Here is a 26,499-nt window from a genome sequence, read left to right on the forward strand (position 1 = left end):
CTTTCGTGATTCAGATTGAGCATGAAATTTTAAGCAACTTTCTAATTTACTCCTATTATCAAATTTTCTTCGTTCTCTTGGTATCTTTATTTGAAATGCAAGAATGTAAGTTTAGATGCAGGCCCATTTTTGGTGAACAACCTGGGTAGTCCTTGCTAATTGGTGGATAAATTCATCCACCAATAAAAAAGTGCTGTCCAGAGCACTGAAACCAAAAAAAAGCTTAGATGTCTTCTTTTTCAAATAATGATAGCAAGAGAATGAAGAAAAATTGATAATAGGAGTAAATTAGAAAGTTGCTTAAAATTGCATGCTCTTTCTGAATTACAAAAAAAAATTGGGTACAGTGTCCCTTTAATCTTCATGCTTACTATTTATTATTATCATATTCTGTCAGTTCTGTAACATTTCTATAACATATGATTATGGTGTTCAATACCATTTGCTTGTCATAAGCTTTTGGAATATATCAACTTAATGGTTGGTGATTGAATAAAAAATGTGATTCTGATTTTGAGGTAAAAAAAACACGTTATAAATAGTATTAAACAATATTATTCATTGTTGTGAATCTATACTAATACTGTTATATAAAAAATAGAAAAATTCAAATATAATTAGATCCAAGCAACATCAATTTTTAAAAGTGTCTAACCCCACGGTGTCGGCTTACTACCTGATCCCAAAAACTCACAAAAAAACAGTACTCATCCACCCAGTCATCCAATTGTTTCTGGTATTAACATCTTAACAGAAAAAAGCAAGTCAATATGTAGACTTTAGGTTGAGGGAATATATGTTTCAATTACCATACTTTTTAATAGATACTACAGATGTGTTGAAATATATATATTTCTAAACTCCTCAACCTGGTTAGTAACAGCTGACATGGAGTCACTATATACTAGCATAATCATGAACTGGGTTTGAAAGCTGTACAGAGTTTTTTTAAAAATTGGATCAGAAGAGTTCATGAGTAATCCCTCTTTGAACTATTACGTTTTGTACTAAACCATCATTTCTTTACATTTAACCACAACTTTTACCTCCAAATTAGGGGCAACAAATGTTAACCTTTTCTTAGGGTAGTGGGAGAAAATGTGGTGTTCTCAGATATCAATACAGAATTCGCTAATAATAAACCATTGTGGCTACGCTACATAGAAGACGTGTTCTTTATATGGTAAGGCCCTAAAGAGAAATTGGATAAATTCTTGGCACACTTAAACCAGAATAGCTTAAACATTAAGTTGATTTATGAAGCCAGTCAAGTAATGATTTCTTTCATACAGGTTGTGGAGTCCATTACTCCTGGGAAGTAATCTTCCATGCCACAAGGAGGAGGCAAAGATTTCCAAACCCCAAGAGCTCTATAAAAATCCCCTTTTACCTCACTGGCTCAGTCTTGTCTTTGCCTCAGCTGGAGAAAGGTGAAGAATGAAGATGTGCATAAGTTTCTTCAATGAGATGGGTTCTCAGATGGAGTTGAGGCCCATTTCCCTTCAGAGTGCAGTGCCTTGTCAGAGGGATGTGTATGGAGTGTGGTGTCAGCTTGTATAAACCTTCAGTCTATTTTCCTTTAATTGCTCTTTGCATTGAAGTGTTAGGATGCTATTCTGTTTGTTTGTTTTCACATGATGCCTTGCAGCTCTCTAGCCATGAGGGGAGAGTCTTGAATTCTCTCATGAACAGAGGCCAATCTTTGTCTAATTTCTGCTGTTCATATTCTTGGAGTGAACAATTGGGAAGCAGTTTTTGAATATTGGGGGGGGATTCCCGGGATAGATCTGATGGCCTTTCGGTGGAACAACTTCCCAGGTACTTTGCAAGGTCTAGGGATCCTCGGCAGTGGATGGTGTAGTAGCTCCTTGGTCCTTTCATCTTACCTATGTGCTTCCTCCTCTAATTCATTTTCCCAGTGTCATTTCCAAAATAAGGCAGGCGGAATCATCACTTATTGTTCCAGCTTGGTCTTGTAGGGTTTGGTATGTAGATCTGGTTCAATTGTCCAGTTGCCCACCTTGGCTTCTTCCACTTCGGCCAGACCTCTTGGGCTGAGGTCTGTTTTTCATCCAGATCTCAAATCTCTAAGATTGAAGGCTTGGAGATTGCACATTTAGGGCGCGATCCGATATGCTGCGTAATTTGCGTCACAAGCGAGGGAACCCCAGCCGCCCGCAGTTTCAGCTCGCAACTCGAGCTATCCTATATACGGCGCCGTCAGAGGCTAAAGTGCCGTAAGTCTGATAAACCAGCGATGTCCAGAAATCTGCGTAAGTACAAATTTCTGGAGTCGCCAGTGACTTACGGCACTTTAGAAACTGCCGGCGCCTACAAAACCTGACTAAAGTTTGAAATCACCCGTACTGTCTAACACGCCTCCCAAACATAGCCCGACACGTCTAACCCTCTAAGCGCTATCCCCCCTCACTATCCTAACAATAAAAAATTTATTAACCACTAAACCGCCGCTCCCGGATCCCCCACGCCACCTAATAAAGTTATTACCCCCTAAACCGCCGCTCCCGGACCCCGCCGCCACCACCTAATAAAGTTATTAACCCCTAAACCGCCGCTCCCGGACCCCGCCACCACCTAATAAAGTTATTAACCCCTAAACCGCCGCTCCCGGACCCCGCCGCCAGCTATATTAAATCTATAACCCCCTAATGTGAGCCCCTACCCCGTCGCCATCTACCTTACCTACCCCCTAAAGTGAGTCCCTACCCCGCCGCCATCTATTTTAAAATTATTAACCCCTAATTTAATCCCCCTACACCACCGCCACCTATATTAAATTAATTAACCCCTAATCTAATCCCCCTACCCCGCCGCCAGCTATATTAAATTATTTAACCCCTAAAATACTAAACTATCCCTACCACTAAACCTAAGTCTAACCCTACAAATAGCCCTGAAAAGGGCTTTTTGCGTGGCATTACCCCAAAGTAAACTGCTCTATTGCCAGCCCTTAAAATGGCTTTTCTCCAACATAGGTGTGTCCGGTCCACGGCGTCATCCTTACTTGTGGGATATTCTCTTCCCCAACAGGAAATGGCAAAGAGCCCAGCAAAGCTGGTCACATGATCCCTCCTAGGCTCCGCCTACCCCAGTCATTCTCTTTGCCGTTGTACAGGCAACATCTCCACGGAGATGGCTTAGAGTTTTTTAGTGTTTAACTGTAGTTTTTTATTATTCAATCAAGAGTTTGTTATTTTGAAATAGTGCTGGTATGTACTATTTACTCAGAAACAGAAAAGAGATGAAGATTTCTGTTTGTATGAGGAAAATGATTTTAGCAACCGTAACTAAAATCCATGGCTGTTCCACACAGGACTGTTGAGAGCAATTAACTTCAGTTGGGGGAACAGTGTGCAGTCTCTTGCTGCTTGAGGTATGACACATTCTAACAAGACGATGTAATGCTGGAAGCTGTCATTTTCCCTATGGGATCCGGTAAGCCATATTTATTACGATCGTAAATAAGGGCTTTACAAGGGCTTATTTAGACTGTAGACTTTTCTGGGCTAAATCGATTCATTATTAGCACATATTTAGCCTTGAGGAATCATTTTATCTGGGTATTTTGATATAATAATATCGGCAGGCACTGTATTAGACACCTTATTTCTTAGGGGCTTTCCCAAAGCATAAGCAGAGTCTCATTTTCGCGCCGGTGTGGCGCACTTGTTTTTGAGAGGCATGGCATGCAGTCGCATGTGAGAGGAGCTCTGATACTTAGAAAAGACTTTCTGAAGGCGTCATTTGGTATCGTATTCCCCTTTGGGCTTGGTTGGGTCTCAGCAAAGCAGATACCAGGGACTGTAAAGGGGTTAAAGCTTATAACGGCTCCGGTTCCGTTATTTTAAGGGTTAAAGCTTCCAAATTTGGTGTGCAATATTTTTAAGGCTTTAAGACACTGTGGTGAAAATTTTGTGATTTTTGAACAATTCCTTCATGTTTTTTCGCAATTGCAGTAACAAAGTGTGTTCAGTTTAAAATTTAAAGTGACAGTAACGGTTTTATTTTAAAACGTTTTTTGTACTTTCTTATCAAGTTTATGCCTGTTTAACATGTCTGAACTACCAGATAGACTGTGTTCTGAATGTGGGGAAGCCAGAATTCCTATTCATTTAAATAAATGTGATTTATGTGATAATGACAATGATGCCCAAGATGATTCCTCAAGTGAGGGGAGTAAGCATGGTACTGCATCATTCCCTCCTTCGTCTACACGAGTCTTGCCCACTCAGGAGGCCCCTAGTACATCTAGCGCGCCAATACTCCTTACTATGCAACAATTAACGGCTGTAATGGATAATTCTGTCAAAAACATTTTAGCCAAAATGAACCCTTGTCAGCGTAAGCGTGGCTGCTCTGTTTTAGTTACTGAAGAGCATGACGACGCTGATATTAATATCTCTGAAGGGCCCCTAATCCAGTTTGAGGGGGCCAGGGAGGTTTTGTCTGAGGGAGAAATTACTGATTCAGGGAACATTTCTCATCAGGCTGAATCTGATGTGATTACATTTAAATTTAAGTTGGAACATCTCCGCATTTTGCTTAAGGAGGTATTATCCACTCTGGATGATTGTGAAAAGTTGGTCATTCCAGAGAAACTATGTAAAATGGACAAGTTCCTAGAGGTGCCGGGGCTCCCAGAAGCTTTTCCTATACCCAAGCGGGTGGCGGACATTGTTAATAAAGAATGGGAAAGGCCCGGTATTCCTTTCGTCCCTCCCCCCATATTTAAAAAATTGTTTCCTATGGTCGACCCCAGAAAGGACTTATGGCAGCCAGTCCCCAAGGTCGAGGGAGCGGTTTCTACTTTAAACAAACGCACCACTATACCCATAGAGGATAGTTGTGCTTTCAAAGATCCTATGGATAAAAAATTAGAAGGTTTGCTTAAAAAGATGTTTGTTCAGCAGGGTTACCTTCTACAACCCATTTCATGCATTGTTCCTGTCACTACAGCTGCATATTTCTGGTTTGATGAACTGATTAAGGTGCTCGATAGTGATTCTCCTCCTTATGAGGAGATTATGGACAGAATCAATGCTCTCAAATTGGCTAATTCTTTCACTCTAGACGCCACTTTGCAAGTGGCTAGGTTAGCGGCTAAGAATTCTGGGTTTGCTATTGTGGCGCGCAGAGCGCTTTGGTTGAAATCTTGGTCGGCTGATGCGTCTTCCAAGAACAAGTTACTAAACATTCCTTTCAAGGGGAAAACGCTGTTTGGCCCTGACTTGAAAGAGATTATCTCTGATATCACTGGGGGTAAGGGCCACGCCCTTCCTCAGGATAGGCCTTTCAAGGCAAAAAATAGACCTAATTTTCGTCCCTTTCGTAAAAACGGACCAGCCCAAAGTGCTACGTCCTCTAAGCAAGAGGGTAATACTTCTCAAGCCAAGCCAGCTTGGAGACCAATGCAAGGCTGGAACAAGGGAAAGCAGGCCAAGAAACCTGTCACTGCTACCAAGACAGCATGAAATATTGGCCCCCGATCCGGGACCGGATCTGGTGGGGGGCAGACTCTCTCTCTTCGCTCAGGCTTGGGCAAGAGATGTTCTGGATCCTTGGGCGCTAGAAATAGTCTCCCAGGGTTATCTTCTGGAATTCAAGGGACTTCCCCCAAGGGGGAGGTTCCACAGGTCTCAGTTGTCTTCAGACCACATAAAAAGACAGGCGTTCTTACATTGTGTAGAAGACCTGTTAAAAATGGGAGTGATTCATCCTGTTCCATTAAGAGAACAAGGGATGGGGTTCTACTCCAATCTGTTCATAGTTCCCAAAAAAGAGGGAACGTTCAGACCAATCTTAGATCTCAAGATCTTAAACAAATTTCTCAAGGTCCCATCGTTCAAGATGGAAACCATTCGAACTATCCTTCCTTCCATCCAGGAAGGTCAATTCATGACCACGGTGGATTTAAAGGATGCGTATCTACATATTCCTATCCACAAGGAACATCATCGGTTCCTAAGGTTTGCATTCCTGGACAAACATTACCAGTTTGTGGCGCTTCCTTTCGGATTAGCCACTGCTCCAAGGATTTTCACAAAGGTACTAGGGTCCCTTCTAGCGGTACTAAGACCAAGGGGCATTGCAGTAGTACCTTACCTGGACGACATTTTGATTCAAGCGTCGTCCCTCCCTCGAGCAAAGGCTCACACGGACATCGTCCTGGCCTTTCTCAGATCTCACGGCTGGAAAGTGAACGTGGAAAAGAGTTCTCTATCCCCGTCAACAAGGGTTCCCTTCTTGGGAACAATTATAGACTCCTCAGAAATGAGGATTTTTCTAACAGAGGCCAGAAAGACAAAGCTTCTGGACTCTTGTCGGATACTTCATTCCGTTCCTCTTCCTTCCGTAGCTCAGTGCATGGAAGTGATCGGGTTGATGGTAGCGGCAATGGACATAGTTCCTTTTGCGCGCATTCATCTAAGACCATTACAACTGTGCATGCTCAGTCAGTGGAATGGGGACTATACAGACTTGTCTCCAAAGATACAAGTAAATCAGAGGACCAGAGACTCACTCCGTTGGTGGCTGTCCCTGGACAACCTGTCACGAGGGATGACATTCCGCAGACCAGAGTGGGTCATTGTCACGACCGACGCCAGTCTGATGGGCTGGGGCGCGGTCTGGGGATCCCTGAAAGCTCAGGGTCTTTGGTCTCGGGAAGAATCTCTTCTACCGATAAATATTCTGGAACTGAGAGCGATATTCAATGCTCTCAAGGCTTGGCCTCAGCTAGCGAGGACCAAGTTCATTCGGTTTCAATCAGACAACATGACGACTGTTGCGTACATCAACCATCAGGGGGGAACAAGGAGTTCCCTAGCGATGGAAGAAGTGACCAAGATTATTCTATGGGCGGAGTCTCACTCCTGCCACCTGTCTGCTATCCACATCCCGGGAGTGGAAAATTGGGAAGCGGATTTTCTGAGTCGTCAGACATTGCATCCGGGGGAGTGGGAACTCCATCCGGAAATCTTTGCCCAAGTCACTCAACTATGGGGCATTCCAGACATGGATCTGATGGCCTCTCGTCAGAACTTCAAAGTTCCTTGCTACGGGTCCAGATCCAGGGATCCCAAGGCGGCTCTAGTGGATGCACTAGTAGCACCTTGGACCTTCAAACTAGCTTATGTGTTCCCGCCGTTTCCTCTCATCCCCAGGCTGGTAGCCAGGATCAATCAGGAGAGGGCGTCGGTGATCTTGATAGCTCCTGCGTGGCCACGCAGGACTTGGTATGCAGATCTGGTGAATATGTCATCGGCTCCACCTTGGAAGCTACCTTTGAGACGAGACCTTCTTGTTCAGGGTCCGTTCGAACATCCGAATCTGGTTTCACTCCAGCTGACTGCTTGGAGATTGAACGCTTGATTTTATCGAAGCGAGGTTTCTCAGATTCTGTTATCGATACTCTTGTTCAGGCCAGAAAGCCTGTAACTAGAAAGATTTACCACAAAATTTGGAAAAAATATATCTGCTGGTGTGAATCTAAAGGATTCCCTTGGGACAAGGTTAAGATTCCTAGGATTCTATCCTTCCTTCAAGAAGGATTGGAAAAAGGATTATCGGCAAGTTCCCTGAAGGGACAGATTTCTGCCTTGTCGGTGTTACTTCACAAAAAACTGGCAGCTGTGCCAGATGTTCAAGCCTTTGTTCAGGCTCTGGTTAGAATCAAGCCTGTTTACAAACCTTTGACTCCTCCTTGGAGTCTCAATTTAGTTCTTTCAGTTCTTCAGGGGGTTCCGTTTGAACCCTTACATTCCGTTGATATTAAGTTATTATCTTGGAAAGTTTTGTTTTTAGTTGCAATTTCTTCTGCTAGAAGAGTTTCAGAATTATCTGCTCTGCAGTGTTCTCCTCCTTATCTGGTGTTCCATGCAGATAAGGTGGTTTTACGTACTAAACCTGGTTTTCTTCCAAAAGTTGTTTCTAACAAAAACATTAACCAGGAGATTATCGTACCTTCTCTGTGTCCGAAACCAGTTTCAAAGAAGGAACGCTTGTTGCACAATTTGGATGTTGTTCGCGCTCTAAAATTCTATTTAGATGCTACAAAGGATTTTAGACAAACATCTTCCTTGTTTGTTGTTTATTCAGGTAAAAGGAGAGGTCAAAAAGCAACTTCTACCTCTCTCTCTTTTTGGATTAAAAGCATCATCAGATTGGCTTACGAGACTGCCGGACGGCAGCCTCCCGAAAGAATCACAGCTCATTCCACTAGGGCTGTGGCTTCCACATGGGCCTTCAAGAACGAGGCTTCTGTTGATCAGATATGTAGGGCAGCGACTTGGTCTTCACTGCACACTTTTACCAAATTTTACAAGTTTGATACTTTTGCTTCTTCTGAGGCTATTTTTGGGAGAAAGGTTTTGCAAGCCGTGGTGCCTTCCATTTAGGTGACCTGATTTGCTCCCTCCCTTCATCCGTGTCCTAAAGCTTTGGTATTGGTTCCCACAAGTAAGGATGACGCCGTGGACCGGACACACCTATGTTGGAGAAAACAGAATTTATGTTTACCTGATAAATTTCTTTCTCCAACGGTGTGTCCGGTCCACGGCCCGCCCTGGTTTTTTAATCAGGTCTGATAATTTATTTTCTTTAACTACAGTCACCACGGTACCATATGGTTTCTCCTATGCTATTATTCCTCCTTAACGTCGGTCGAATGACTGGGGTAGGCGGAGCCTAGGAGGGATCATGTGACCAGCTTTGCTGGGCTCTTTGCCATTTCCTGTTGGGGAAGAGAATATCCCACAAGTAAGGATGACGCCGTGGACCGGACACACCGTTGGAGAAAGAAATTTATCAGGTAAACATAAATTCTGTTTTTGCGGGGCATGCCCCAAAGAAAACTGCTCTTTTACCAGCCCTTAAAAGGGCTTTTGGCGGGGCTTTGTCACAAAGTAAACTTCTCTTTTGCATCTAATCTAAATCCCCCTACACCGCCGCCACCTATAATAAATGTATTAACCCCTAATCTAATCCACCTACACCGCCGCCACCTATATTAAACACATTAACCCCTAATCTAATCCCCCTACACCGCTGCCACCTATATTAACTATATTGACCCTAATTATATTAGGGTTAATATAGTTATTATATTATATATATTAACTATATTAACCCTAATTATATTAGGGTTAATATAGTTAATATTGTTATTATATTATATATATATATATATATATATATATATTAAGTATAATAACCCTATCTAACTCTAACATCCCTAACTAAACTCTTATTAAAATAAATCTAATATTAATATTATTAATTAAAATATTCCTATTTAAATCTAAATACTTACCTATAAAATAAACCCTAAGATAGCTACAATGTAATTAATAATTACATTGTAGCTATTTTAGGGTTTATATTTATTTTACAGGTAACTTGGTATTTATTTTAACTAGGTACAATAGCTATTAAATAGTTAATAACTATTTAATAGCTACCTAGTTAAAATAATTACCAATTTACCTGTAAAATAAATCCTAACCTAAGTTACAAATACACCTACACTATCAATAAATTAAATAAACTACAAATATCTAAACTAAAATACAATTAAATAAACTAAACTAAATTACAAAAAAAAAAACACTAAATTACAAAAAATAAAAAAAAGATTACAAGATTTTTAAGCTAATTACACCTATTCTAAGCCCCCTAATAAAATAATAAAGCCCCCCAAAATAATAAAAATTCCATACCCTATTCTAAATTAAAAAAGTTAAATATTTTACCTTACCAGCCCTTAAAAGGGCCTTTTGCGGGGCATGCCCCAAAGAAAACTGCACTTTTGCCTGAAAAAAACAACACAATACCACCCCCCCAACATTACAACCCACCACCCACATACCCCTAATCTAACCCAAACCCCCCTTAAATAAACCTAACACTACCCCCTGAAGATCTCCCTACCTTGTATTCACCCAGCCGGGCAGAATTCTTCATCCGATCCGGGCGATGTCTTCAATCAAGCGGCAAAGAAGTCTTCTTCCATCCGGCGATGTCTTCAAGCAAAGCGGCATCTTCAATCTTCTTTCTTCGCTTCTCCGCCGCGAAGCATCCATCCGAATCAGCCAATCAGATTCAAGTTCAATCCGATTGGCTGAACTTGAATCTGATTGGCTGTTTCAATCAGCCAATCAGATTTTTCTACCTTATTTCCGATTGGCTGATAGAATCTTATCAGCCAATCGGAATTCAACGGACACCATCTTGGATGACGTCATTTAAAGGAACCTCATTCGTCGGGAAGTCGTCGTGCCAGATGGATGCTCCGCGGCGGAGGAGCGAAGAAAGAAGATTGAAGATGCTGCTTTGCTTGAAGACATCGCTGGATGGAAGAAGACTCTCTGCCGCTTCCTTGAAGACATCGCCGGATGGAAGAAGACTTCACTGCCGCTTGATTGGAGACATCGCCCAGATCGGATGAAGAGTTCTGCCCGGCTGGGTGAATACAAGGTAGGGAGATCTTCAGGGGGTAGTGTTAGGTTTATTTAAGGGGGGTTTGGGTTAGATTAGGGGTATGTGGGTGGTGGGTTGTAATGTTGGGGGGTGGTATTGTGTTGTTTTTTTCAGGCAAAAGAGCAGTTTTCTTTGGGGCATGCCCCGCAAAAGGCCCTTTTAAGGGCTGGTAAGGTAAAAGAGCTAACTTTTTTAATTTAGAATAGGGTAGGGAATTTTTTTTATTTTGGGGGGCTTTATTATTTTATTAGGGGGCTTAGAATAGGTGTAATTAGCTTAAAAATCTTGTAATCTTTTTTTTATTTTTTGTAGTGTTTGGTTTTTTTTTGTAATTTAGTTTAGTTTATTTAATTGTATTTTAGTTTAGATATTTGTAGTTTTTTTAATTTATTGATAGTGTAGGTGTATTTGTAACTTAGGTTAGGATTTATTTTATAGGTAAATTGGTAATTATTTTAACTAGGTAGCTATTAAATAGTTATTAACTATTTAATAGCTATTGTACCTAGTTAAAATAAATACCAAGTTACCTGTAAAATAAATATAAACCCTAAAATAGCTACAATGTAATTATTAATTACATTGTAGCTATCTTAGGGTTTATTTTATAGGTAAGTATTTAGATTTAAATAGGAATATTTTAATTAATAATATTAATATTAGATTTATTTTAATAAGAGTTTAGTTAGGGATGTAAGAGTTATATAGGGTTATTATACTTAATATATATATATATATATATATATATAATATAATATAATATAATAACGATATTAACTATATTAACCCTAATATAATTAGGGTTAATATATATAATATAATAACTATATTAACTATATTAACCCTAATATAATTAGGGTAATATAGTTAATATAGGTGGCAGCGGTGTAGGGGGATTAGATTAGGGGTTAATGTGTTTAATATAGGTGGCGGCGGTGTAGGGGGATTAGATTAGGGGTTAATACATTTATTATAGGTGACGGCGGTGTAGGGGGATTTAGATTAGATGCAAAAGAGCAGTTTACTTTGTGACAAAGCCCCGCCAAAAGCCCTTTTAAGGGCTGGTAAAAGAGCAGTTTTCTTTGGGGCATGCCCCGCAAAAAGCCCTTTTAAGGGCTGGCAATAGAGCAGTTTACTTTGGGGTAATGCCATGCAAAAAGCCCTTTTCAGGGCTATTTGTAGGGTTAGACTTAGGTTTAGTGGTAGGGATAGTTTAGTATTTTAGGGATTAAATAATTTAATATAGCTGGCGGCGGGGTAGGGGGATTAGATTAGGGGTTAATTAATATAATATAGGTGGCGGTGGTGTAGGGGGATTAAATTAGGGGTTAATAATTTTAAAATAGATGGCGGCGGGGTAGGAGCTCACTTTAGGGGGTAGGTAAGGTAGATGGCAGCGGTGTAAGGGGCTCACTTTAGGGGGTAGTTTAATATAGTTGGCGACGGTGTAGGGGGATCACATTAAGGGGTAGTTAATGTAGGTGGCGGCGGGGTCCGGGAGCGGTGGTTTAGGGGTTAAATATTTTATTAGGGATTGCGGCGGGGGATCGCGGTTGACAGGTAGATATACATTGCGCATGCGTTAGGTGTTAGATTTTATTTAGCAGATCGCGGTTGACAGGTAGATAGACATTACGCATGCGTTAGGTGTTAGGTTTATTTTGTAGCTATTTTAGGGAGTTACGGGGCTCCAATAGACAGCGTAAGGCTTACTACGGCTGCTTTTTGTAGCGAGGTGAAAATGGAGTAAGATTTCTCAATTTTCGCCACCTAAGTCCTTACGCTGTATATTGGATACCAAACTGCGCTGGTTTGGTATACCTGCCTATGGCCCAAAAAACTACGGGCGACGGCAGAAATATAAGAGCGTAACTTCTAGGTTACGCCGTATATAGGATACCAAACCAGCGCAAAATTCAGCTTCGCCGGCATTTGCGGGCGACGCTGCATATCGAATCGGGCCCTTAGTTCTTAGCCATAGAGGTTTTTCTGATTCAGACTCATAAGCCTGTGACAAGGAAAAGTTATTATAAGGTTTGGAAAACATTTATATTATGGTGTGTAGATCATGGTTTTTCTTGGTGTTCTTTTAGAATAACTAGAATTTAGCAAGTTCTATAGGATGGTCTGTATAAGGGACTATCTGTATAAGGGACTATATAGATAGTCTGTATAAGGGACTATCTGATAGTATACATATCAGCTTTTTCAGTTTTGTTTCATAGTAAGATTGCTAATCTTTCTGACATTCATGGTTTTGTTCAGGCTTTAGTTCATATTAAGCCAATTTATCCACTTTTGGAATCTTTATTTGGTGTTGAAAGTTTTGCAGGTTCCTCCGTTTGAGCCCATGCATTAAGTGGATATTAAGCTTCTTTCTTGGAAGGATTTATACCTTTTGGCTATTTCTTCTGCTAGAAGAGTTTCTAAATTATCTGCTCTTTTTTGTAATTCTTCTTATCTAATTTTTCATCAGGATAAGGCAGTTTTTAAGAATTCAACTGGATTTTTTTTGCCTAAGGTTGTGTCCTCAGACAATTTTAATTGATTGAGAAATTGTTGCTCCTTGGTTTCCTAATCCTAAGAATTCTTCAGAAATGCTTCTTCACACTTTCGACTGTTGATACTACTAAGTATTTCAGACAATCTTCTAGTTTGTTTTTCAGATTTTAAGAGAGGGCAGTTACTGCTATTTTTTTGGCTTATTGGGTGAAACCATTGATTCTCCAAGCTTACTTGGAGATGGGACAACCTCCACCTAAATGGATTACTGTTCATTTCACAAGTTCAGTTGCTACTTTTTGGGCTTCTAGAAATAAGGCGTAAGTTGACCAAATTTGCAAGTCAGCTACTTGGTTGTCTTTGCATCATTTTACTAAATTGTACCATTTTGAGTAATGGGCTTCTAATTTTAGGTTGTGTTTTTTGGTGGTTCGTTTTATCCCGCACTTATATTTCACTAATGGTGGATTCCACATCTTGGCTATTTGTTCCCAGGAGTAATAGATTCTGTACTCTCACCACCTGTATAAAAGAAAACATAAGTTATGCTTAACTGATTAATTCATTTGTCCACAAGACTCCACCCTGTTTTTCTCTTTGATGTTGGTTTATTTTTTGTTTGCACATCTTTTTTTCCCTGCTTCTAATTTTTGCTCTTTTTGCTTTTCCTACCTCTTTAGCTTTGCTATACGTTAGACTGGGGTGCTAGTTACGTGTGAAGGGTTTTATATAGCTCTTGGGGTTTGGGAATCTTTTTTTCCCTCCTAGTGGCAGGGAAGACCAATTCCCAGTAGTAATGGATTGTAGACTCACCGTCATGAAAGAAATTAATTTAACATAAATTATGTTTTTTCGGGATGTTAGAGTTAGATAGGGTTATTATACTTAATATATATATATATATATATATATATATATATATATATAATATAATATAATATAATATAATAACGATATTAACTATATTAACCCTAATATAATTAGGGTTAATATATATAATATAATAACTATATTAACCCTAATATAATTAGGGTAATATAGTTAATATAGGTGGCAGCGGTGTAGGGGGATTAGATTAGGGGTTAATGTGTTTAATATAGGTGGCGGCGGTGTAGGGGGATTAGATTAGGGGTTAATACATTTATTATAGGTGGCGGCGGTGTAGGGGGATTTAGATTAGATGCAAAAGAGCAGTTTACTTTGTGACAAAGCCCCGCCAAAAGCCCTTTTAAGGGCTGGTAAAAGAGCAGTTTTCTTTGGGGCATGCCCCGCAAAAAGCCCTTTTAAGGGCTGGCAATAGAGCAGTTTACTTTGGGGTAATGCCATGCAAAAAGCCCTTTTCAGGGCTATTTGTAGGGTTAGACTTAGGTTTAGTAATAGGGATAGTTTAGTATTTTAGGGGTTAAATAATTTAATATAGCTGGCGGCGGGGTAGGGGGATTAGATTAGGGGTTAATTAATATAATATAGGTGGCGGTGGTGTAGGGGGATTAAATTAGGGGTTAATAATTTTAAAATAGATGGCGGCGGGGTAGGAGCTCACTTTAGGGGGTAGGTAAGGTAGATGGCAGCGGTGTAAGGGGCTCACTTTAGGGGGTAGTTTAATATAGTTGGCGACGGTGTAGGGGGATCACATTAAGGGGTAGTTAATGTAGGTGGCGGCGGGGTCCGGGAGCGGTGGTTTAGGGGTTAAATATTTTATTAGGGATTGCGGCGGGGGATCGCGGTTGACAGGTAGATATACATTGCGCATGCGTTAGGTGTTAGGTTTTATTTAGCAGATCACGGTTGACAGGTAGATAGACATTACGCATGCGTTAGGTGTTAGGTTTATTTTGTAGCTATTTTAGGGAGTTACGGGGCTCCAATAGACAGCGTAAGGCTTACTACGGCTGCTTTTTGTAGCGAGGTGAAAATGGAGTAAGATTTCTCCATTTTCGCCACGTAAGTCCTTACGCTGTATATTGGATACCAAACTGCGCTGGGTTGGTATACCTGCCTATGGCCCAAAAAACTACGGGCGACGGCAGAAATATAAGAGCGTAACTTCTAGGTTACGCCGTATATAGGATACCAAACCAGCGCAAAATTCAGCTTCGCCGGCATTTGCGGGCGACGCTGCATATCGAATCGGGCCCTTAGTTCTTAGCCATAGAGGTTTTTCTGATTCAGACTCATAAGCCTGTGACAAGGAAAAGTTATTATAAGGTTTGGAAAACATTTATATTATGGTGTGTAGATCATGGTTTTTCTTGGTGTTCTTTTAGAATAACTAGAATTTAGCAAGTTCTATAGGATGGTCTGTATAAGGGACTATCTGTATAAGGGACTATATAGATAGTCTGTATAAGGGACTATCTGATAGTATACATATCAGCTTTTTCAGTTTTGTTTCATAGTAAGATTGCTAATCTTTCTGACATTCATGGTTTTGTTCAGGCTTTAGTTCATATTAAGCCAATTTATCCACTTTTGGAATCTTTATTTGGTGTTGAAAGTTTTGCAGGTTCCTCCGTTTGAGCCCATGCATTAAGTGGATATTAAGCTTCTTTCTTGGAAGGATTTATACCTTTTGGCTATTTCTTCTGCTAGAAGAGTTTCTAAATTATCTGCTCTTTTTTGTAATTCTTCTTATCTAATTTTTCATCAGGATAAGGCAGTTTTTAAGAATTCAACTGGATTTTTTTTGCCTAAGGTTGTGTCCTCAGACAATTTTAATTGATTGAGAAATTGTTGCTCCTTGGTTTCCTAATCCTAAGAATTCTTCAGAAATGCTTCTTCACACTTTCGACTGTTGATACTACTAAGTATTTCAGACAATCTTCTAGTTTGTTTTTCAGATTTTAAGAGAGGGCAGTTACTGCTATTTTTTTGGCTTATTGGGTGAAACCATTGATTCTCCAAGCTTACTTGGAGATGGGACAACCTCCACCTAAATGGATTACTGTTCATTTCACAAGTTCAGTTGCTACTTTTTGGGCTTCTAGAAATAAGGCGTAAGTTGACCAAATTTGCAAGTCAGCTACTTGGTTGTCTTTGCATCATTTTACTACATTGTACCATTTTGAGTAATGGGCTTCTAATTTTAGGTTGTGTTTTTTGGTGGTTCGTTTTATCCCGCACTTATATTTCACTAATGGTGGATTCCACATCTTGGCTATTTGTTCCCAGGAGTAATAGATTCTGTACTCTCACCACCTGTATAAAAGAAAACATAAGTTATGCTTAACTGATTAATTCATTTGTCCACAAGACTCCACCCTGTTTTTCTCTTTGATGTTGGTTTATTTTTTGTTTGCACATCTTTTTTTCCCTGCTTCTAATTTTTGCTCTTTTTGCTTTTCCTACCTCTTTAGCTTTGCTATACGTTAGACTGGGGTGCTAGTTACGTGTGAAGGGTTTTATATAGCTCTTGGGGTTTGGGAATCTTTTTTTCCCTCCTAGTGGCAGGGAAGACCAATTCCCAGTAGTAATGGATTGTAGACTCACCGTCATGAAAGAAATTAATTTAACATAAATTATGTTTTTTCGGACCTCCTGATCACTAAGAACCCAGATGGCATGCTGACCACTGATGTGTTTAGAAAAAGCACAGTAACTTAATTTTACACAGCTCAAGTGCTCATGCCCAGAATAAAATTAAGGCATTGCCTATAGGGGAATTTTGGAGGATGAAACGTTATTGCTCATATGACCAAAGCTATAAACTCAGAGCTAAGGAGCTAAAAGAAAGGTTACTAAAAAGAGGCTTCAGTCAAAGATCTATTAAAAAAGCTGAGCAAGAGGTACACCCAGAAAGGAAGTGTTGAGTAAAAAAATCTAAACCTACTTTACCAATGATCAAACCAGATTTACATCCATCAAATGTTATTAAGATTTTGTAAGATTATCTAATCTTATATTATCTGGCATTATAGGAGTTCAGGTAGGGTACAGAAGAGCACAAAATCTAAAGGAACTTGTGAACCCTAGCCATTTCGGTTTTTCAAAAGACACAGAATTAATTCTCATATCAACTGCATAAGGGTGGGAGTTGTGTATGTGTTAAAATGCAAATGTGAGAAGATCTATGTAGTAATGAACACTAGAAAAGTGAGTGTCAGACATCTAGAACATCTGAAATATTAATACATATTAATTTAGCACTGATTGGCTAAAATGCAAGTCTGTCAAAATAACTAAAATAAGGGGGCAGTTTGCAGAGGCTTCAATACAAGGTAATCACAGAGGTAAAAAGTATATTAATATAACTGTGTTGATTATGCAAAACTAGGGGATGGGTAATAAAGGGATTATCTATCTTTTTATTGAGAACCTGAACTCGGGCATGAACTTAAGTTATTTTGCCATTTAATATTGTATTTGATTCCATGTCCCCCTTTAAGTCAGTGCCCCACCTTTTGTCTCCTGCTACCTCTGAAATTGTAAGATGCCAGGGGAGCAGAGCCCTCTATTTTGTCTGTACCAGTCTACCCTTCACCTTTTTAGTAAAAGATAAATATTAATAGGATTAAATGGACAGTCTACACCTTAGTCATCTTAAAGTCTTACTTTAGATTAAGCTGCAAATATCCTCCTGTACCCCTTTCTATATCATGCAGCAGTAACAGTAAAAAGGTTATTTTAAAATGACTATTGTTTCTGGTCACTTTGAAATGGCTGCCAAGCTCCACCCACTGATGACATCACTATCTGGGCTGCATCTATTCTATCTGCTGATTAGCATTGACAGTCTGTTGAATCTAATTAGCGGCTCTTTTGTAACTAGTGAAGCCTTTAATGCAGCCCAGATTGTGATATCATCAGTGGGCAGAGCTTGTCATAGAGGCCAGAAACAATATTATTTTTAAAATATATATATATTTTTTTGTTACTGCTGCATGATAAAGAAAGGGGTGCAGGAGGCTATTTGCAGCTTAATCTAAGGTAAGACTTTAAGATGACTTAGGTGTAGACTGTCCCTTTAACTAAATGTTCCTTTTTTTTTTTTTAACCTTGTTATGCTTTTCAGGAGACAGTGGAGGAAAAGAAATTCAAATTAGACAGCTTGTGGCACAAAAGAAGGGTGAGTTGTTTTCACCTGACCTTATACAAAACTCTTTGATATACCAATTCCTCAACATAAATTTCATTACAAATCAATTTTTTAAAATCTGTTTTTTTGTTTTTTTTCCAGGTGTTTCTGGCAAGCAAGCTGAGACTGTTCCCAAAACAATACTGGCTATGGGCAGTAAAGCACAGGGAAAGGACAGACTGACAGGCAGAGCCAGAAGGTAGATATCTTTTTAAACAGTGTGGTTTTCTATGAGCTATACAAATGTAATGGTTAACTCACCTGCTTAAATGTTTACTTTAGAAAGATGCCTCAGCAATCACATATAATTAAAGAGTAATAACTGGTATATGGTATTGAAGGGTTGGGGAATTTGTAAAGGACTTAGTAGTCAGCCAAAATACTGTGGAACCAGCCAATGCCCTCTTAGTAGCCATATAAGGGTGTTTGTAAACTGTATAGATATAAGTATAACATTTTGAAAAATTTGGTTTAAAAATTTTATTAGCCATGCCTCATTGGATTTGACATAAATTGTTCTGATAGAAGTATTTGCAGAATAATGAGGCTGCTTCTGTAAATCAGCGTATAGTGGGTTACAAAAAAGGATAATCATATATTATATTAAGTGGCAAAAAAATTTGTGCAAGCTGCAAAAGAGGCAATAGCAGTTTCAGACATAATCGTGTTAGTATGCTAGGGTAGATTTTGAATTCATACTTTAATTAAAATGAAATCCTGTATATTCATAGTGACACCAGGAGATGATTTGTTGCTTTAATATCAAGCTACCTCTTATGGAAAGGCAGAAACTTTAAACAAATATTTGAACTATTTGGGGAGTTCACGGCTTCATCATTTACTGTTAGGAATTTCACTCCTGGCCAGCAGGAGGAGGCAAAGAGCACCACGGCAAAGCTGTTAAGTATCACTTCCCTTCCCACAACCTCCAGTCATTCTCTTTGCCTTGGTGCATGAAGGAGGTGAAGTTTTGGTGTCTGAATTGGATTTCTTTCACTACAAGCAAGATTTTAACTTCTTTAGAAAGCCAGAGTAGGTTACTCTGTTCTTTCCCCTTTTTCAAGGATTGGGTCTAGCCGTACTCCACGTTAGTCTCTTCAGTAGGGCAGTGGTGGCTTTAAAGCAGTTAGGAACTTATGTGGGCCTTGCTGCATTTTCCTAACAGTTTGCTGCCCTAGTATAGAAAGCCAGAGTCAACTCTGTTCTTTTTCTTCTACAGGTCTCTGTGAGGAGCATGTGTCCTCTCATACCAGGTAAATTGTCCTCCTGCCGGATGACTAGATACTGGTAAGTGCCCTTTTTGTCTTCTAGGAGGAGATAGGCACTTAAATGAATAAAAGCATGTAACAAGAGCTGCATTGTTATGGGACATAAATATATCCTTTATTCAGGGTATTTATATAGGCAGGAAGCAGGCACGTTGGTGACTAAGGGGTTAATTATTTTATTAAGGAGTTTAAGTATTCACCTGTTTTTTCTTTATTATGGTTTTCAGTAGCGTATATTGCTTTAACTAAGCAGGCTGCATATTTTTGACTCAGTTTGGTATTTTCCCTGAGAGGTACGAAGGAGCTTTGTAGGAAGCAATCAGAATATACTCTGGTGAACCTCAGACTATATATCTGTTATAAGTGTGCACTGGGAACAGATTGTCATTATATAGAATCTCACTGCTCATACATAAAAGATCGTATGTACAGTCAGACTATAACTCTGTTTATTATACAAGACCGGGTGTCTAAACATAAGGAAAGTTTCCTTATCGTCTTGCGGGCTTATGTTAATAATGGTGCGCATTTGTGTTCCACTGGAGGAGTGTCATACGCAGCTCCTCTTGGACTAGCCACGTGTCACGTTTTTCTAGCTAAGCGGAGTTTCTCTCTGCTGCCGACATCACTCGATCGGCAGGAGAGAATTCAGGGATAGTTTCCTTCTTTTCTCTGCAATTATAAGTGTTGTGGCAGTAACTATTTGTTTTTGGTAGTTAATGACATGAAGCGCTAATGTTTTTCAATTTTAAAGTGACTGTACAAAAATTGTCATTTCCCCCCCGATGCACATATTAAAGTTACACATTATTTTTCATTTCATTGCAAATGATGTTAAAATTATTTGATGTAATTCTTTACATATGCAATTTTTCTTCCCTGGGAGTACCTGTGCTGTAATCTAATTAATACATTATGTTAAGTTATATCACTATAGCTTAGTGGTGAACCTCTATGAATGCCAATCCAGGCTAGAAATATCTGGAGTAGTGTTTTGGCTCATTTCGTTTTTGTATAAACTTTTATGTCCCTCTTATTTAGAATATTCTTAAAAAATTAAGATATTCCTTGTGTTTGAGCCTCATGACCTTCAGGACTACTTTTTAGACAGTTTAACTAATGTCTGTGCATTTCTATAATACAGATAGGTCGTTGCCCTCTGAGTCTCATGTCTCCCAGGATGATGCTGTTCAGGCTATGCCACGACTTCTCAAACGTCCCAAGCCCCTATAGTGTCACATACAGTGCCCTGCAGTTCCTCTAAATCTCCTGGAGGAGTGTATTTGCTTAAAGATTTTGCAGAGCACGTATCCTCTGCGGTATCTGCGGCTTTATCTGTTTTTCCTTACCTACAGGGAAAGCGCAAGAGGTCATTTAAAATTTCAGATAGTAAGGTTTCTGCTCCACATTCTGCTACACAGGTCGCTCTCTCTTCTAAGTCTGGTGAGGAGGATTCACCTGTAGTTTCTGAGGATAAAATCTCAGATTCGGACAGTATAATTCCTTCATCTGATGCTGAAGTGGTATCCTTCAGATGTATGCTTGCACACCTCATGTACTTTTAAAGGAGGTTTTAGCTACTTGGACGACATTGATACCCCTGTCGTTGTCAACCCTTGAAAGTTTTGTTTACTTTATTTTTTTATGATGTTCCTTCCTATGAGGAAGTGTTTCTAGATGTGCTTTGGACATTTTTACAGGAATAGGAGAAGCGAGGGATTCCTTTCTCCCTGTCTCTAGTCCTTTAAAGGATTTTTTTGTCGCTGACTCCATTAAAATGAGCGGTGCCTTATGTAGAAGGTAGCTTTTCTACTATAGCTCAGAGAACTTTGATCCCTATGGAGGATAGCTGCTCCTTTATGGATCCATGGATAAGAAGCTGGAGGTTTATTTGATCATCTAGAGTGATGCCTTGTCTCCTTAGACTTGCTGTGCTAGCCTGCAGGGTGTTGTGGCTTACATCTTGGTCAACTGAGAAGCCTACCTGTGGCTTAGTGGCACAGCCTAGGCTTTCTGTCACTACAAATGCAGGTTCCATAACCAATTTGACCTAGACGACCGTGGCCATATTTGGATTTTATTAATGTTTCCGACAAATCCAAGCTTCTGGCGCTTCATTACAAAGGTAAGACCTTGTTTGTACCTGGTCTGGCAGAATTACCCTCTGACTTTACGGGTGGAAAAATGTTTTCTCTACCACACGTCAAGTGGAATAGACTAGAGGAAAGTCTTCCTTTTCTCTCTACAGGGACAGTTCAACCAGTCTTGGTCCGGGGGTAGCAATATAAGTTTTTCTCCCAGGGGCAGATTTTTTAGAGTATCTGCAGCCCAGGTATGTTGAGAGGCTTTCTTGAACTGGGTTCAGGACCTTCCTCTCTTGGAGTGATAATTCCAGTTCCAGTCTGGACACAGGATCTAGAGTTTCTCAGAGTTCAGTTCTTCAAAGTAGTATACTTTCTCCTTTGATTCAAGAGGGTCTGTTCTTGTCGAACATAGACCAGAAGGATGTGTATCTTCTTTCTCCCTTATCCGGGATCTTCTCAAGTTTCTGAGATTCGTCATCCTAGAATGACTCTTTAGGTCTTGGAGAGTTGCAGGGTTGCCCTCCTGGACAATATATGGTTCAGGTTCATCCTTTCTTCGAGCAAACTCTTTTTCAAGAGATCTTGTCTTTTCTATGTTCCCATGGATGCGAAGTGAAGTTAGGGAAGAGTTCCCTTGTTTCTTCTACAAGGCTGTTTTTTTGGGGGGGGACCTTTTAGATTCTCTATCTATGAGAATATTTCTATCAGAGGGCTGAGAATCAAGGATTTTTTTCCTCTTACCTCTCTCTACAGTCTACGATTCGGCCAACAGCGTGCTATAGTGGTCCAGTAGATTGTTTAGCCATCATGTAACCAGATGATGGGTTTTTTAATCCATCTGTAGCTGATTTTTCCTTCACTGTTCAGTGGCTCAAAGTTTGAAGGTAATTGGTCTGAGGGTCCCAGGGACGTCATCCCTTTTCTCGAGTCCATTTGAGAGTTCTGCAGTTATATATGCTCAGTCAATAGAGTGGTGACCATTCGGATCTCTCTCAGAGGATATATCTGGTTCAGATTTAAGAGACTCTTTTCCGTTGGTATTTGTCTCAGAGCGCATGTCTCTGGAGATATTCCTGGGCTAACGGCGCAAGGACTTTGGACTCATGAGGAGTCTGGTCTCCATCAACATCTTAGCGTGGAGAGCGATTTTTAATGCTCTGAGGGCTTGTCTTCAGTTGTCCTTAGCTGGTTTATCAGGTTCCAGTCAGAATATTTCACCTCCGTGGCTCTGGGAGGTACTTGGGGTTCCTTAGCCATGAAGTAGGGGGCTCGGCTTTGTTCGGTGGGCAGTAGCTCATATGGGCTGTTTATCTGCCATCCACTTTCTAGGAGTGGACATCTGGGAAGAGGGCTTCCTGATCAGATAGAATTCTCATCCGGGGAAGTGGGTTCTCCATCCGGAGGTGTTCTCCAGGTTAACCCTCAAATGGGGGGGGACTGGAGTGGGATTGATAGAGTCTCGGCAGAATGCCAAGCTTCCAAGGTACGGTTTAAGGTCAGAGATCCGCTGGCAGCCCTGATAGTTGATCTGGCGGTTCCTTGGGATTTTTGTCTTTACTGTTTGCTCTGTTTGTTCTTTTTTCACAAGTCATTGCTCGTATCAAACAAGAGGAAGCATTAGTACTTTTAATAGCTCCTGCGTGACTTTGCAGGACCTGGTAGGCAGACCTAGTGAAGATGTCATCTCTTACACCTTGGAGGCTGCCTCTGAGGAAGGACCTTTTTACTTAGGGCCCATTCCTTCTTCCAGATATTGTTTCTCTGAAGCTGAGTGCTTGGAGATTGAACGCTTAGCTCTGTCTAAGAGTGTTTTTTTCTGAGTTGGTCTTTGAGACCATGATTCAGGCTCACAAGCTTGTTACTAGAAAGTTTACCTATAGGTATGGCGTAAATAACTTTATTGATGCGAATCCAAGGGCTGCTCTTAGAGTAGAGTTGGGATTCTTGGGATTTTGTCTTTTTCCAAGAAGATCTGGAGAATGCTTTGTCATTCAGTTCTCTGAAAGGATTTCTGCATTATATCAAGCATCTGGCGAATGTGGTAGATGTGCTTTCTTTTTGTCAGGCCTTGGTTAGAATCAGGCCTGTGTTTAAGTCTGTTGCTCATCCTTGGGGCCTTATCCTTTTTTTTTTAATAATTTTATTTATCATCTCAGAGGTTTACATACAAGAAATAAACATACCATATCAATACAGAGAATCCCCAAACATCAGGGGTAGACAGACTATCTGGAGCTTTGGTATATTTCGTGGAGTCCTTGAATTTAAAGGAAATTTTTCATTGTCTTTCATAAAGTCTCTCCGAGATCTTTTTCCTTTTTTTTTTTTATATCAAACCATTTAAAACAATCAACTTAACTATTAAACTAAACAAGCAAATAACCAAACTTCCGATAGAAAGCAAATCACTCACACATAGTTTAGAGATATGCAGTGATACAAATAGAAATAGTAAGAGACTATATCATATTTCAAACCTACCCTTTTTAAAAGGTGTCATTCAAAGTTTAAGTTCCACTCACCTCTTAACCTTGCATTAAGTATATACTCTGTGTTTCTCAGTGGATAGAGGAGCTGAGTTTGCAACTGTGTAGGCATAGTTTGTATATAGCCCTCCCACTTTTTCATAAAGGTTTGAGTTCTGAGTGTCATTTCGCTTACCGAGTCGTATAATTCCACTGTAAGCTGATGGAGAAGGGATTTTTTAAGTTGTGTGATAGTTGGGATAGACCCTGAATTCCATGTTCCAAAAACTAGTCTCCTTGCCAATAAGATGGCAGTACATATAATTTTTCTAAGATGTTTCATACCCTTAGGTAAGGCAATAGTATAGTCTCATCATTAATGTCTAGTTGGATTTTATAGTTACTTTTAAGCCAGTAGGCTATGGAATGCCAATATCGTACTAATCGTGGACAACGCCAAGTCAGGTGGGATAGGTCTGGGATATATTTTTGACATTTGGGGCAGATGTTCTCTATATGTGGTGCCCACTTCTGAAACATTTTCGGCGTGATGTAAGTCTTGTGTAGAAGTCGCCGGGGTGAATCCCGTAGGTCCTGTGATAGGGTGCTATGTCTTAGTGTTTCTATGCTGGTCTGGATTGTCTTATTGTCAATTGGTATTTCTAGGGAGGAGGCCCATGATTGTGCAATACATTCTAAGGTTTGTGTGTTATTGGGCTCTAGTAGCATTCTGTATATTGGGGAGATTGAGAATATCCCTTGTGAAAATAGTGAGACCATCTGCTCAATGGGTCATGTTTTTTTTAAAGTCTCCCCTTTTTGGATTATGCTGGTGATGTAATGCCTCGTCTGAAGGTAGGCGTAGTGATGTGTGTTGGGTAGGGAGTTTTGAGCTTGCAGGGCTCTAAAACTTTTTATCGCATTATCTGCATCGTCTAAAAAGTGTTGAATAATTCGTAATCCCTGTTGTCGGCAGTCCCTGAAAGGCTGTGTAGTGAGACCTGCTATGAAGTTGGGGTTTCCTAATAGTGGTAGGTATCTAGTACATGTTTGTGGGATCTTGAGCCAATTACAAAGCGCCCTCCATGTGCGTAAGGGCTCAGTCATTGGAAGCAAGTCTCCCACATGTTGTTGAACCTGTTGCCTAGTCAAATGTGGTAGTACTGACAATGAGTAAGGTGCCACTAATTCTTCCTCTAAGTTTTTAAAAGTGAAATGGTCTTTTTGGCTCAGCCAGTCTATTGCTATCTTGGAGACAGCCACCCAATTGTAGAACATGAGGTTCGGCAGACCGAGTCTGCCATATGACACTGAGCAGGATAATTTCTGGGAGCTTATTCGATGTTTCTTTCCCACCCATATAAAGTTTAGTATTTTAGTGTTTATCAGCTTCAAGTCTGTTTTTCTTAACATGGCTGGCAGCATCTGGAAGACTTATAACAATTTGGGGAAGGTAATCATTTTAATGATGTTTATTCTACCTGAAAGTGATAGGGGCAAACCTCTCCAGCTCTCCAATTGACTCACTAATTTTTTAATGAGGGGGGCATAGTTGATCTCGTACCAGTTATGGGGGTTCGGGGACAGTTTTATTCCCAGGTATTTGAAGTCATTAGGAACTACCTTAAAATCATAATCTAGGGGAGTCTCTGAGACCTTGTGAAGTTAGCCATATCAACTCTGACTTATCCTGGTTGAGAAGGTAACCAGAGAATGTACCAAACTTGTGAATGAGAGTAAGAACCTTGGGGAGATTCTGCCTTGGCTCTGGGATGAACAGAATCATGTCGTCTGCGTATAAAGAAAGGTGAATGATCGAGCTCCCTATCCTCAGTCCCTGAGTTGTTTCTCGGATTGCTTGGGCGAGGGGTTCTATCGTCAAATCGAATAGGAGCGGCGAGAGCGGGCATCCCTGTCTCGTGCCTCTGTAGAGTCTAAATGGGGGGGCAACTCTGCCATTAATAATAACAGCAGCCATAGGGTTTTGATATAAGCTTTGTACTGCTCGCAGGTAGCTGCCTGCTATACCAAATTTTTTTAAGGCTAAAAAAAGGTATTCCCAAATTACTTTATCGAATGCCTTTTCGGCGTCAAGGGCAATCATGCATGCTTTAGTATCTGGGAGTGAAGTGTGGTTTTTTCGGTGTTTCCAATAGTAGGATAGAACCAGTTGGACCTTTCTAATGTTTTTTACAGAGGACCTTCCCTGTATGAAGCCCGTTTGGTCTTCGTTGATTAAAGATGGCATAACCGAACTCAGTCGGTTTGCTAAAATTTTTGTTAGGAGCTTGTAGTCCGTATTCAATAATGAAATCGGACGGTAAGACTCTGGTGCTAATGGGTCCCTCCCTGGTTTTAATATTATGCTAATCTGGGCTTCAGTGAAGTTGCTATTGGGTATAGTCTGTCCTGTCAGAATGGAGTTATATAGGAGTGCTAATGTATCTGATATTTCAGCTCTTAATAGTTTATAGAACTCCGCTGGCATACCATCAGGGCCAGGGGTCTTGCTCGACGGTAGGTCTTGTATGGCTCTACTAACTTCAGTGACTGAAACGGGGGCATTTAATACCTGTGATTGTTCCTCCGTAAGTTTAGGTAGATGTAGT

At 40.2% G+C, this 26,499-nt stretch overlaps 1 protein-coding gene across 3 annotated transcripts in view; it reads left to right on the forward strand.

Annotated features, from left to right (window-relative positions):
* The window catches only part of CCDC9B (coiled-coil domain containing 9B), a 673,451-nt gene that overhangs the window by 541,268 nt on the left and 105,684 nt on the right, over positions 1 to 26,499 (forward strand). For all 3 annotated transcript variants that reach the window (XM_053697898.1, XM_053697899.1, XM_053697900.1), the window contains exons 8-9: positions 18,011 to 18,064; positions 18,176 to 18,272. In XM_053697898.1, coding sequence (XP_053553873.1) covers positions 18,011 to 18,064; positions 18,176 to 18,272 — 151 coding nt within the window. The remainder of the gene's footprint in view (positions 1 to 18,010; positions 18,065 to 18,175; positions 18,273 to 26,499) is intronic.

The sequence above is a fragment of the Bombina bombina genome, chromosome 1 (assembly GCF_027579735.1).
Source record: "Bombina bombina isolate aBomBom1 chromosome 1, aBomBom1.pri, whole genome shotgun sequence".
In the NCBI taxonomy this organism is placed as follows: domain Eukaryota; kingdom Metazoa; phylum Chordata; class Amphibia; order Anura; family Bombinatoridae; genus Bombina; species Bombina bombina.